Source organism: Helianthus annuus, chromosome 6, assembly GCF_002127325.2.
Source record: "Helianthus annuus cultivar XRQ/B chromosome 6, HanXRQr2.0-SUNRISE, whole genome shotgun sequence".
Taxonomy (NCBI): Eukaryota; Viridiplantae; Streptophyta; class Magnoliopsida; order Asterales; family Asteraceae; genus Helianthus; species Helianthus annuus.
Window position 1 is genome coordinate 64,216,309 of NC_035438.2, and position 14,910 is coordinate 64,231,218.

At 41.0% G+C, this 14,910-nt stretch overlaps 1 protein-coding gene across 13 annotated transcripts; it reads right to left on the bottom strand.

The window, feature by feature from the left end:
* Positions 1-1,327: 1,327 nt before the first annotated feature.
* LOC110939796 (calcineurin subunit B) lies at positions 1,328-5,172 on the bottom strand. Of its 13 annotated transcripts, XM_022181369.2 has the most exons (13): positions 5,015-5,172; positions 4,807-4,863; positions 4,414-4,697; positions 4,252-4,300; positions 4,090-4,153; positions 3,929-3,991; positions 3,699-3,820; positions 3,056-3,144; positions 2,848-2,972; positions 2,136-2,232; positions 1,935-2,044; positions 1,741-1,815; positions 1,338-1,667 (listed from the first exon to the last, which is right to left on the bottom strand). In XM_022181369.2, the coding sequence occupies exons 8-13, from the start codon at positions 3,123-3,125 to the stop codon at positions 1,617-1,619; spliced, it is 528 nt and encodes a 175-aa protein (XP_022037061.1). In that variant the 5' UTR covers positions 3,126-3,144; positions 3,699-3,820; positions 3,929-3,991; positions 4,090-4,153; positions 4,252-4,300; positions 4,414-4,697; positions 4,807-4,863; positions 5,015-5,172; the 3' UTR covers positions 1,338-1,616. The 13 variants fall into 13 exon arrangements, 12 of the variants coding, with proteins under 12 accessions (XP_022037061.1, XP_035830690.1, XP_022037057.1 ...); XR_002592509.2 differs by lacking the exon at positions 3,699-3,820 and having other exon boundaries at positions 1,328-1,667; positions 1,741-1,829; positions 3,960-3,991; positions 4,054-4,153; positions 4,220-4,300; XM_035974797.1 differs by lacking the exon at positions 3,699-3,820 and having other exon boundaries at positions 3,960-3,991.
* Between the last annotated feature and the right edge of the window lie 9,738 nt (positions 5,173-14,910).

Genomic DNA, 14,910 nt, shown 5'->3' on the forward strand with positions numbered 1-14,910 from the left:
ATTTCTCAACACAATCAGCCTCAAGCTTTCTATATAAATCGCCAGTCTAAACAATTATCGAGGAAATCGTCGTGGTAATTCTCGTGGAAACTCGCGTGGCAATTATACCAGAAACCGTGATGAATCTCAGGGCACCAACGGTCAAAACCGTAAACCACATTTTGCTTGGGCATCTACTTAAAATATAGTACTTGGCAGAGCCGTCCCCGAGAACTCTAAAAAAATTTAGTCCCCAGGCAACAAAAAGAATTGGGCCCAAAATGGTGGTTAAGTGGAAATGAATTAAAAAATAAAACCTTAGTGGTGGTCTGGTGGAGCCAACACATTATCTTAAGATGGATGCATATACTAAAATATAATTTAATGTGTGTGTGTATATATATATATAAGCTTATAAAAAACCTTTCGGGCCCTTTGAAAATTTTGGTCTCGGGCGATGGCGTGGGTTGGCCGGTTCAAGAGCCGGCCTTGGTACTTGGAATCCAGACACCGGATCAAACAACCATGTTACCCCAGATTTAACAAATTTGTATAACTCTGAAGCCTACTTTGGTAATAACTCCCTTCATGTTGGCGACGGTAATCCTCGTCCTATTTTTCACATTGGTTCCTCATCACATACACCTGCAATTAAGAAGAATCTCTTGTCTGTTCAACAATTTTGTTTGAATGATAATGTCGTTTTTGAATTTCATTCGTCTTTTTTTATGTTGTTATGAAGGACGAGTCTACACATACCATCCTACTCACGAGGGATGTTAGACAATTATTAGACTACGTTTTATATTTATATTTATAGCTCTTGATGGTAGTTAGGTGTAATATACAATCCTGTATAGAGGATCCTCTTGCAATCAATTATTAATATCAATAATAGCAAAAACAATTTGATGCAGAATTATCTTTAAAGTTATAGAATAATATTTCATTCCTTAGTTATCGAGACTTTTATTAATTATCGTCTCTTTTATTTATTTAGTTTATTCATGTCCATCTCTAAGGTTGTTAGAGTCTAGTATAAATAAAGGTCTTGGTTAAATGTTTATGATCAGTTTCTGTTGAATTTGAATGATAAGAACTATGTTATTCAATTCACGGTCAAATAAACCTGTATGTATCCTATGCAATTTACACAACATAAATACATAATAGGCGTAGGCTTTACACAACATGATACAGGCATGATAAAGATTTGAACACATCTTAAAACACAAAAAACCATGAATGATCTCTTTGTAAAACATAGAAGCCACTTCTGCAATGAGTCATTTTATGTGATGATCTCGCTTGTAGGTTGACTCGAGTGCCATATATTTATATAGCCCAATTGCAAATTGTTTAACGTAGCATACTTGCAGTTCAAACCATTCTTATATAGTTTACCTGAAAACTTTACAATACACCGACCGATGTTGGAAAAGAATGGAAAAAAAATTAAAATAAAATAAATAAAAAACACTACGGCTTCAGGCGACGGGTCAACCTTCCTTAAAATCTACTGCTTCAGTTTTTGTTGTATAGATGATGAAAAGGAACTTAAATTATTTCGCCTTACAACAAGTGTCAAATACAAGCAGCTAAACGCCCTATTGATAAATAAAACCATACATCTCCATCTAGTCGACGGGAATCTCAACTTCCATCTTCAAGCCAGAGTTGCCAAGAATCTGCACATTTGAAAGATGAGAAAATATTGTAAGTTTTCTGAAGGTAAAATGCCAAGACAGAAATTTAAATCACCTTCATGAAGTCGGATAGAACTAATGTAGAATCTTTCTTGTAACCAGCTTCCTCGAGAACTTGGGTTAGAACAAGCTGTAAAACCAGAACTGGCCGATATTACTGGTCGTAGTTTAAGGCTAAGAAACAAATTCAAAACATAACATATGGAAACAACTTATGTTTCACATGATAATGTTAGGCTTCAAACTCACCTCCCTTTGCTGTTCAGAAATGAATTGACCGGTCAAATCGCGTAAAACATCCAACAAATCCGAAAATGAAACTTTCCCATTTCCATCAGAATCATAAACCTTAAATATATCTGCAAGCAAACAAAATAATAACTAACCATTCATGTATATTAAACTCAAACCATCGCCATCGTATATAAACAAGAAGATAACGATACTTACATTCCACTTTATGTTGTAAGGTGGCACGCGAACTAAACGCAGACAAAAATGCCACGAATTCCTTGAAATTCAACCCATCAATCATCCTAAACAATCTCTGAGAGAACAAACATACAAATCAAAATATTAACAGACTTAGATTTTGATAATTATACGTGTTCTAAGATGGAAACCAACAATCAAATAGTGTGCTACTGCTAACCCTTGTTTTGTTAGCTCATATGTATTTAACGACAAATCTAGGGCTGCAAAGAAATCGCAAGTTCAGCGAACAGCTCGTCACGGACAAATCCAAGCGTTCAGTGGGACTCATTTGTGTTCATTCGTTTAATAAATGAACCAACACCAAACGGACAATAAACTTTGTTTGTTTAATTAATTGAAAGAACATGAACAGAGGCCGCGCTCGTTCTTTTTAGTTCGTTTATGTTCGATAAGAGTTTTTTTATATTTTATATATAAATAGTTCAAAATTCCCACTAATAAAATATTTAATTAACATTAGTGAATTATATTACATACCTTTTAATATATTTTGTTTGTGTTCATGAACGTTTTTATTTGTTCGTTTTTGTTTTCATTACCTAAGACTAAAAACGAACACGAATAAGGCTTAAACGTGTATGTTTACAATTATTACAACTCAGCCCTTATACTTTACTAATTGATACTATTGGTCCTTAGACATATTCTCGTGGATTGAAATATATACCTGAGAGAGGGGATTGACGGCGAATTCGGGTACGGAAAGAAACTCGTCGGCAGAGATGAAGCCGCCACTATTACGATCCAACTGACAGAAGCGTTGGTACAAGGAAACGATCTCTTGTTGCGAAACTAGAATCAATTGACCAAATTTACAATTTATACAGTACAGTTGGCTTGTGATTGTGAAACAAGAAGACAAGTAAAGCACTTACTGGTGTTGTTGCAGTGTTCTTGAACTTCTTCGATGTCGTATTGAGTGAGCATTGAGGATGTGTTTCCCATGATTTCGATGAGATTTTTGCTGGAGATTGAACAACGGATGTTAAGGGGATTGAAATGGGTGAGATTTAGGGAATGATTTGGTGAGCAGCACACCAACTAATTAACAATCAACAAATAATGTGTTGGTTGCTGCGATCTTGAAAGTGGGTTTGGGAAAGTTTTGACTTTTGACCGAATCGCTTTTCACCCAATGTAACGTTGGTTGTTCAAATCGCTAATCGCTCGTTCACCGATCGTTCGGAAAACGCTTAGAATATGCTTGCTCGGTTTGGTTCGGTTAGCAAACGAGTCAAGCATGAGCAAATGTTCGCTCGGCTCGGTTCGACTCGAATTAATTTTTATTAGTTTACTAGGATTTTGACCCGCCGCGCGTTGCGGCGGCGTCAAAAGTTATAGTAACTCGGAATTATACGATATATTTGACACGACTCATTTTTGAAAAAAAAAATTATGTCGCCATCAAATGAAAATGTATTATATTTGTCGATCCGACTCGCTTTCGAACATGCATACACCAAATGTGGTGGAACGTTAACTATCTCTATCTTGACCAAATTCATGTAAGATAAATACATTCAACTTAACATCATCCAAAATCTGAATATTCAATCCGATGCCGAATTCACCACGAACTTTTGCCTCGAACATATCAAGACCGTACACAAAAGAAAAGTTCCATATCCCGACTGGGTTATCTGTTATTGTGATCATGCAAAAGACAAAAAAAATGTTATTAAACCAGATCTAAAACATCAACACACACTATCGAATCACACAAATCGGCAAATAATCATAGGACTTACTTGATGAATAGTTGGGTAACATTCTCTTTACCTTAAGATCAAAGTACTAACAGTTCTCTTAGCCTAAAACATAAAACAATCATTTAACAATAAAACATAGATTAATTAGAAATTAATAATCTTAACAATAGTGTCTTGTTTGTTGGAAACCCTAACATGACCTTTAATCCCTTGTTTCTCCTTCTCAAGCCCTTCACCTTCTTCCCATCCGTACAATCTCTTAGCCTAAAACATAAAACAATAATTTAACAATAAAACATAGATTAATTAGAAATTAATAATGTTACCAACAGTGTCTTGTTTGTTGGAAACCCTAACATGACCTTTAATCCCTTGTTTCTCCTTCCCAAGCCCTTCACCTTCTTCCCATCCCTACAAAACTCAAACACAACCCATAAATCAAACAAAATCTTATAATCAACATTAAAGTTTCCAGATCATAATATAAGGGTTAAGATGAAAGCAAGTTATGAACATAATCTAACCATTTGTTTCATCAGGCGGAAAGCGGCGGACTTTCGGGCCACGCCGACATAACAGAGAGGAGCTTCCGGAGCTGCCATGGTTTCTCCGCCGTCAACTGGTTGCTCGAGGAGGAGGACGACGGCGGCGGCAAGCAGATACAAATAACAATCATCATCATCCACCTTTGTTATTGATTAGAGTTGCTGAAAAGAAAGGAAAGAGGAAGACGAAGATAGAGATGGAATCTACTGTGTCTGGCAAAAAGAGGAGACGCCAACAATATCCATAGGCTCCATCTTTGACTCTTCAAATTCAACAAAAAACACACACATAATCATCAGATCTGAACCAAATTTCAACAAAAACACACAGATCCAAACAATAATTGAAAAAATAAGGATCTGAAAACTCACCGAGAAGATCAAAAACTCAAAACCCCTCTTTAAAATCAACTATTCTTGATTAAACTTCTGCAAGAACAACATCAAACCATATTAAATCCCAAAAAGACTCAACCTTTAACAATCTTTAACTATGTTTAATCAATCAATAGTTATTCTAAGATCTAACAAATTAGCAATGAAAACAGAAACATGCAATGAAGAAAATCAAAGGGGTTACCTGATCTACAAAGAGGGCAATGGGGAAAGTGAAATCATGATGATTTATTATAAATAAGAATAGGCATGTGATGGATTGCAAGATGAGAAAAGGGGTTGAGCTAATTGCTGAATAAAGTAAAGGGGTAGGGGCGGATTACAGGAACGTAAAGGTAAAGGTAAAATGTAAATAAGACAAATGAGGGGCATGTATGTCATTTGGTGAGGGCACCGACATTTGTCTTTAAGAGTATATAAATTACATATATAATCATATATGCACACACAAATAACATGTATATTCATATTTTATACATACAGTTCTATTAGATTTGGACCACTATATACTTGAGCAAAGGTCCGCTCGGCTCGGTTCGACTCGAATTAATTTTTATTAATTTATTACATATATAATCATATATGCACATACAAATAACATGTATATTCACATTTTATACATACTGTTCTATTAGATTTGGACCATTATACTTAAATATACAATTATATTTATCCATACTAGCCTAATCAAACCAATAAAAAATTTAACAACAAATTTAAAACTAAAACTCTAAGTCGTGAAGCAACAATATTTGACATCTTTCTCTCATTAATCGTCAGTTGTCAATCGTCTTTCACTCTCACCATACGCCACAATGAGACAATTATTTTTTGTTGTATATTCATCGCCTCACCTGCCTCAGAGCCTCATCCTCGGACGATCCGACATCAATTTTAGTGTCATCCTCGGACAGTTGGACCTTTGTCATGACCCGATAGCGGAGACATCGAAGGAAACATGCTAATTCGATGGTTGTCCAAATTACTCGTCGCTTACTTCTCGCTCGCCAATCGCTTGGAAAATTACGTGCTCGAATATGCTCGTTCGGAAAATTACCAACCTGATGGATGTTATGTAACACCCCGTGTTACGAAAGTCAAAGTCAAAGTCAAAGTCAAGATTGAAGTCAAAGGAAGAAAAGATTGCTAATTGCGATCTGTCACTCCTTGCTTAATCACTGATTTGACTTCTTTGACTTGTAATCGAATCTTTTATTTTATTTGCTTTAGTTGTATTATGTGGAGTATCTGTGAATAATCGAGGTTTAATCGATGTTTATTGTATGTTTTATCGCTTATCTCATCGCAATCGCATTCGCAACTCGAATTATGCGTTCTGGTTATTGTTTTACGTGTGTGTGTTACTTATGTGTTACTTGTGCATGTTTATTTATGTGTATGTTATGGTGATTAATCGAAACGCAATCGCAACTCTATCGCAACGCAATCTAAATCGCAAACGCTAAACGCCAGTTATTTATAATGATTGTATGTTAGATATAGTATTTTTGTGGATATTATAAATCTATCGCATCGTTCGCTCGAAACGCATCGCAACGCTCAACACGCGAACCGAAACGACAAAACTCAACACACCGGACACCCGGATCGAATGGCCAACCGATCGAGTGGCCATCCGATCGGATTACCATCCGATCATGGCGCCATTCGATCGGTGACCAATCCGACCCTTGTGCACTTTCCTCTTTTGGAAACCTTATAAATACCCTCCTGTCACATCATTTGTGATGTGACAGCTTCTCTACTCGACCAGCCGCACTCCAGCCTCCTTTCTCTCGATTTCTCGCGATTCTTGTAAGTTTCCAACCTAAATCTTGTACTTCTATGATCTACACACACTCCTCCATCTTTTTCACCTTTGAATCTTAACTTTTAACCGTGAAATCAGCGGATCTGAGGTGTTCCATGAGGATGTCATCATGGAGTTCTTATGAACTTCAAGATTTGGCTTCATTCAACCAAGAACAACTTAGATCTGAACGATTTCCACATGAATAAACAATGATCTTGCATAGATCTGAACATTTTCAAGGTTAAAAGGATTGAAAGATGGTTTTCCAGCTTTTTTTCAACTCTTTTACACTCCATGCACTCAAAACCGATAGAATCGGAGCTTGTCCTGATCTTCTACTCATTCTTAGTGAAGTGTTGGTTCAAGATCTGATTTCTATCTAAGAGGCAACTGATTCTGAGCTAAACGTGAACAACCGTCACGAACCAGTAAACTAATCGGACTTGGGTGATTCCTGTTCGATCGGACGACTTGGGACTTGACGAGGTTCTGTTGTTTAATGCGTTATCATATCGTCTCGAGCAAACCGCAAACTTCCAGAACTTAACAAATCTTTAGGTTGCAAAAAGATCAGATCGCGGGACGGATCGCCGTCCGATCGGATTGCCATCCGATCGAACCGCAATCTGATCAGATTGCACTTGAGGATTTCAACACTTAAACAATTTTCAAACATGTTCAAGGCACAATCAGTTCTAACAGATTGCCACCCGATCGGTAGACCATCCGATTGGATGATAACCCTGCTGTGAACTTGTTCTCTGAGAAATACCTCGCCGGACGGATCGTCATCCGATCGAACCGCCGTTCGATCGAACGACCTGAAAGGTAGAGATACTTCTCTGTTTACAAATGCTACAACGAAAACTTCAAAGCCATCATACACAAACACATCCTTGCCAAACGAATGTCAATCCGACCGAATGGCCATTCGATCGGATGACCATCCGAACGGATTGACATCCAATCGAATGACCATCCGATCGGATTGCTATCCGATCAGATTACCGTTCGACACTTGGTTCTTTTGCACCGTTTTACGCGCCGTTCTTCGCTTATGCTATTGTTAACTGTTCAGGCTAATCTCTCTCAGCGCCCCCTTCAATCCAAGAGAGTGTTTACTTGTTAAACGCTATCTGTGAGTATACTCGATCCCTTTTTGCTATATGCACTTTTGGGTGTTACATACATTATCAATATTCAATCACATCAATCACACAACGCAAACACTATTTATACGCTGACCATTATTGCATATTACGTGTTATTCGATGAATGCTTGTATGTTATGTTAACATAGTGATTGTTGCCTGACACCTTAGCAACGATAGTACTATAGTTTAGACTCAGCACCTGTCGTGGACAGGGGTTGTTAAGGGCTTTACTTCACGTGTCCCAATGGGGATATGTGTTGCGCATTCTACAACTCGCAGTCACGTATGTGCATATTTCTCTGTCGATAACCTACTAGCTTTCACTTTACTACATGTTACATGCTGGTTATGCGTAAACGATTTCGAACTCTATTATACTATGAAACTTGTATGCTCACCTTTACACTATGTGTATTGACCTTACTTTAACGTATGTGGCAGGTGTTTGAATGCTTAGGATGTTGTGCTTGCTAGCTTTTCATGGAATCAAGTAGGATTGAGAGTCTAGAAACAAAGACAATTTATTTTATTTAAATCTGAGTTGTCGGAACATGTTATTCGTCTTTGAGATACCGCTATCTGTAATAATTTACTTGCTTAATAGGTTATGGTATGGGACAAAATGTTAACTATTCGGTAAAGTAGTTGTTATAGAATTTCTCTTGGACAATCTGTTTCGCTCAGTGCCGCGCCCCGATGTTTCCGCCATCAGTTGGGGTGTGACAGATTGGTATCAAAGCCATAACTATAGTGAATTTGGCAAGACTCGACCTAGTCCGGGCTGATGTCTTAGAAACGACCTAGTCTATAGTCTAAGTCCCAACAGACCGACTTGTGCATACCCTGTAGGGGTTCCGCATGAGCTTACTCGTTATTCTCGTTTGCACTCGCACTCACTACATTATCACTGCACACTATTTTGAAAAAAAATGAGTGATTAGGTCGAGATTAGGTGTGAAAACCGCAAACTCTCGACTGAAACACTTGTTCAACCCGCATTTTTATCTATAAACGGGAGAATTTGCGTTGAATCAGGAGTGGAACCCATACTTTAACGTAGATTTTCCTATCTATCTCATCAGATAGGAATGCAGTCGCTAAGTTAGGGGTGAAACCCGAACCTTAATGACTTGTTCCGATCTTTATTTTGGTTTTACAAAACTCTCACCAAAGTCTCGACGGACTCCAACGACTTGAGGTCACGCTGTAACTAGAAGGATGCGTGCTGTTCGCCCAAAATTGAGGCGAGAGCACAGTCCTGAAAGCCAAAGTATGTACCAAAAGTCCTTGTGAATAGTCGAATCACTTTGGGTAGTCGACGTCTATCAAAGCCTTAGACAGTCTATTTTCGATTTCAAGCTCGCAATCGCTGATTTTATGTGTTTTGATTCTGAGCCCACAACTGCCGACTGTGATATTTGTCGCTTTTATGTGGATTTTACGTGATTTATGTGATTTTACCTGTTTACGTGTTTTGATTTTTGGTAATTATATGTTTTTCGTTGTTCGCTTTGGTCGACACACACCACCCGCACTGCGTATCTACCTCAACACGCTAACAAATCGTTGTTACCATCGCATGCTATGTTACTCGCTATCTCGCTATTCGCACTCACAACTCTCGAACGCTTTACGCAGCTTGAAGGATAAGTGAATACGCGCAATATGTGTAGGTGAATACGTGCAAGATATAGTGTGGATTCTATGCTTACGTGCTTCTGTGCCTATGTGTTTACGTGCTTTTGTGATTATGTGCTTACGTGCCTATGTGTTTATACGATTGGCTGTGTTCCTGAGCTTTAGTGGTATTAAGTACGTTGTGAGGAGAGATTCGATTATATAGCGTCTGAATCCTATGGCGATGTCTGTTGCAGACAATGTCGTCATCTGGAACGTGCTCTTCTCGAACAGCTCGTCGCAATCACGATGACAAACGCATCGCCGCCCTCGTCGCTAAGCAAATGGCGAAAGCTATCCCACAGATTGTTAGTGAGCTGAATGAAAACACCAGCAAGTCTTCTGAAGAGTCCAGGACTGATTGGCCAAAGTCTGTTTTTAGCTTCAAGCAGTTCAAAGCCTGCAGCCCGAAAGAATTTACCGGCGAAGATAGGCCTACGGCCATGTTCCAATGGTTTGATTCGATCGAAGTCACCCTGCGCTAGAGTGGCTGTCCCGATGATCTCCGCAGTCTTAACGCCATCGACGTCTTCCAATCCCGAGCTCTAGATTGGTGGACGGCCGAGAGAAACAAATGCGGAAATGATGCAGCTTACGGGTTGACGTGGGACGAGTTGAAGGACGTCATGATGCAAGAGTTCTGCCCTCCCCACGATCGCCAAAAGTTGGCAGACGAGTTCTGGCATATCAAGTAGAAGGATGGTGACAATGCTGCTTTAACTGCTTGCTTCAAGTAGCTAAGCATAATCTGTCCAGGCCAAGTTACGACGCCCGAAATCACCATCAAGAAGTATATCCGTGCTCTTCCGGATTGCGTGGCCGATTTCGTTCAAGCTGCTTAGACGACGACTATTGAGGAAACCTATCTGCTCGCCACTGAGATCAACAATAAGCGAGTCAAGTCTGGTTACTGGGATAAGGCCCCCAAGAATCTCCACCAAGTCACCGTTGTTCCAACCGCTGAAACCGCCGCCGCACCGCAGTCTTCAAAGTCCTCTCGTCGCAAGAGGAAGAACAACAAAAGTAGAAAAAATTGCGCTTTCACCACCACCGCTCCACTCCAAGCAGTACCTGCCCCACCGCAGCCTCACCACCGCCAAGTAGCGGCACCGGTCACCAACGCACCGCCGGCTAAGCATGCGTACACTGGTCCTCACCCGGCTTGCCCTACTTGTACTTATCACCACCCAGTGGGAATCGCTTGCAGATACTGTGTGCACTGTAACATGTACGACCATTTCACCGCCAACTGTCGTACAGGTCCATGTCAAGCTCCAGCTCCAACTCAAGGTCAAGCTACTGCTCAACAAGCTCTACTTCCTGCTCTTCAAGGCCAACAAGCGGCTCCTGCACCCGCGACCCATGCTAGAGCTTGCTTTGCGTGTGGTGATCTCAACCACTTCACAAACATGTGCCTGAATCGAGTGGTGAAGCAATAGCCACAACAGCAGCAGCCCCAGCAACAACAGCAACAGCAGCCAGCAGCCCGCGGACGAACTTTCAACATCAATGTCCGCCAAGCTCAAGCCGAAAACAATGTAGTTAATGGTACGTTCCTTGTGAATGGTAATTATGCTTCTTGCTTTTTTGATACTAGAGCCGATAACTGTTTTGTATCGTTTGAATTCGAAAAGCTCCTTAATCGTAAGCGCGCCCATCTCCCCTCAACGTTCAATGTTGAAGTTGCCACCGGAAGAACCGTCGCTGTCAGTTCTGTTCTTCGTGATTGTACTCTCGAACTCAACAGTCACGTCTTCCTTATCCACCTCATTCCAATGCAGCTCGGTAGTTTTGACGTCATAGTAGGCATGGACTTTCTTCGCGAAAACTATGTTAAAGTTGTTTGTTTCGATAAGATGATTTGATTCTCGCTCGCCAATGGTGATCAACTTTGTGTGTATGGTGAAACTCCTTCGAAAGGTCTAAAGCTCATGTCGTGTACCCAAGCTAGCAAGTATCTCCGCAAGGAATACAGAGCTTTCTTGGCTAACACTGTAGTAGCGGAGAAGGAAAAGAAAGGGAAGGAAATAGACAAGGTGCTTGTAGTTCGTGATTTTCCTAACGTCTTTCCTGACGATCTCCCTGGATTACCTCCGAGTCATGATATTGACTTTCGTATTGATCTCATTCCTGGAGCTAATCCTGTTGCTAGAGCCCCTTATCGACTCGCTCCGTCCGAAATGCGCGAACTCTCGAGGCAGCTCCAGGAATTGCTTGATAAAGGCTTCATTCGCCCTAGCACCTAACCTTGGGGCGCACCAGTCCTTTTTGTCAAAAAGAAGGATGGGTTGTTCAGGATGTGCATCGACTATAGGGAGTTGAATAAGCTGACAATCAAGAATCACTATCCCCTGCCCCGAATCGATGATTTGTTTGACCAGTTACAAGGTGCTACGTGCTTCTCCAAGATCGATCTACGCTCAAGCTACCGCCAACTACGCATTCAAGAGGAGGATATACTTAAAACCGCTTTTCGCACTCGTTACGGCCACTATGAGTTCGTTGTTATGCCTTTTAGTTTAACCAACGCACCCGCGGTTTTCATGGATCTGATGAATCGCGTGTGTAAACCTTTTCTCGACCGCTTCATCATCGTGTTCATCGATGATATCCTGATCTATTCTAAGTCAAAAACCTAACACGCGCAACATCTACGTTTGGTTCTCGAGCTACTCCAGGGGAATCGACTCTACGCAAAGTTCACCAAGTGTGAATTTTGGCTGGAAGAGGTTCAATTCCTCTGTCACATTGTCAATAGTCAAGGTATTCACATCGACCCCGCGAAGATCGAAGCTGTTAAGACTTGGGTTACACCTAAGAACCCGTCTGAAGTCCGTTCTTTTCTCGGACTAGCGGGCTATTATCGCCGATTTATCACAGGATTCTCAAAAATCGCCGTGCCGCTTACTTCTCTCACGCACAAGGACAAGCCTTTTGTTTGGGGAACTGGACAAGAGACTGCCTTTCGAACCCTCAAGCATATGCTTTGCAATGCTCCTGTTCTCGCTTTACCCGACGGAAACGATGACTTCATTGTCTATTGCGATGCCTCGAACCTTGGTCTTGGTTGTGTTCTCATGCAACGGGACAAGGTTATCGCTTACGCGTCTCGTCAGCTCAAGATCCACGAGAAGAACTATATAACCCACGACCTCGAGCTAGGTGCAGTTGTTTTTGTGCTGAAGCTTTGGCGACACTACCTTTATGGTACCAAGTGTACGATCTTCACAGATCACAAGAGCCTACAACACATCCTCAACCAAAAGGAACTGAATATGCGCCAACGCCGATGGGTTGAACTTCTCAACGATTACGACTATGAGATTCGTTATCATCCTGGCAAGGCAAATGTCGTTGCTGACGAAGCTATTTGCATAGCGCTCGTAATATCCAAGACAAACATAATCTCGAAGCCTTTATTCGCGAAGCCCAACATGCTTGTTTCACCGAACGCACTTTGAAGAAGGAAAGGATTCTGAACGATGGAGCCCAGTTAGTGAGTAAGTCGACCGGGATATTCCATTATCTAGACCGAATTTGGATTCCCAAGCGTACCGACTTATGACAGATTCTGATGGACGAAGCCCACAAATCCCGATATTCTATTCATCCCGGCGCCGATAAAATGTACCAGGACCTTCGATACAAGTACTGGGGCCGGGCATGAAGAAGGATATCGCTCTCTATGTTTCGAAGTGCCTGACTTGCTCGAAAGTCAAGGCCGAACATCAAAGACCCTCTGACTTACTCGTCCAACCCGAGATTCCCATGTGGAAGTGGGAGAGTATAGCTACGGATTTCATAACGAAACTTCCACGCACGCCATCAAATCACGACAGCATCTGGGTTGTCATTGACCGTTTGACTAAATCTGCTCATTTTCTGCCGATTCGAGAAGACTATAAGGTAGAAAAATTATCCCGAATCTACACCGAGGAGATCATTTGTCGACATGGGAGGCCTAGCAACATCATCTCTGACCACGATGGTTGGTTTACCTCGCAACTTTGGGAAACGTTTCAATTTGCTCTCGGTACTACGCTTAATCTAAGTACCGCTTTCCATCCCCAAACCGACGGTTAGACTGAGAGAATGATTCGTACCTTGGAAGACATGCTCCGTTCATGTGTCATAGACTTTGGTGGTAATTGGGATGCATACTTACCTTTAGTCGAATTCTCGTACAATAACAGTTATCATTCTAGCATTCAAATGGCACTGTTTGAGGCATTATACGGAAGAAGATGTCGATCGCCTATTATGTGGCACGAGATCGGAGATTCACAAATAACCAGTCCTGAGCTGTTGCAAGAAATGACTGAAAAAATCCTCCAAATTCGAGACAATCTGCTGAAAGCTCGGAGTCGTCAGAAAAGTGATGCCTATAGACGCCGCAAGCCCTTTGAATTTGACGTTGGCGACCACGTACTCCTAAAGGTATCACCTTGGAAGTGTGTGATCAGATTCGGCAAGAAAGGAAAGCTCACGCCTCGATATGTGGGACCCTTTAAGATTCTGGAAAGGATCGGAAAAGTGGCCTACAGACTCGAACTACCGGAGGAACTTAACAATGTCCACCCGACTTTCCACGTTTTGAACCTCAGAAAGTGTCTGGCTAAGCATGATTTACAAGTTCCATTGGAGGATCTACAAGTGGATGAAACATTGCACTTCGTGGAGAATCCTGTCGTGATCGTGGACCGAGAAACCAAGCAGCTCAGGCGCTTACGCATTCCCATTGTGAAGGTCCGCTGGGAAGGCAAACGCGGCGCAGAGTTCACCTGGGAACTCGAAAGCGACATGAAGGCGAAGTACCCGCAGTTGTTTGTTACAGCCAAGGCCTAATTTCGGGACGAAATTCCCTAAGTAGGGGAGGCTGTAACACCCCGTGTTACGAAACTCAAAGTCAAAGTCAAGATTGAAGTCAAAGGAAGAAAAGATTTCTAATTGCGATCTGTCACTCCTTGCTTAATCACTGATTTGACTTCTTTGACTTGTAATCAAATCTTTTATTTTATTTGCTTTAGTTGTATTATGTGGAGTATCTGTGAATAATCGAGGTTTAATCGATGTTTATCACATGTTTTATTGCTTATCACATCGCAATCGCATTCACAACTCGAATTATGCGTTCTGGATATTGTTTTACGTGTGTGTGTTACTTATGTGTTACTTGTCCATGTTTATTTATGTGTATGTTGTGGTGATTAATCGAAACACAATCGCAACTCTATCGCAACGCAATCTAAATCGCAAACGCTAAACGCCAGTTATTTATAATGATTGTATGTTAGATATAGTATTTGTATGGATATTATAAATCTATCACATCGTTCACTCGAAATGCATCGCAACGCTCAACACGCGAATCAAAACGACAAAACTCAACACGCCGGACACCCGGATCGAATGGCCAACCAATCGAGTGGCCATCCG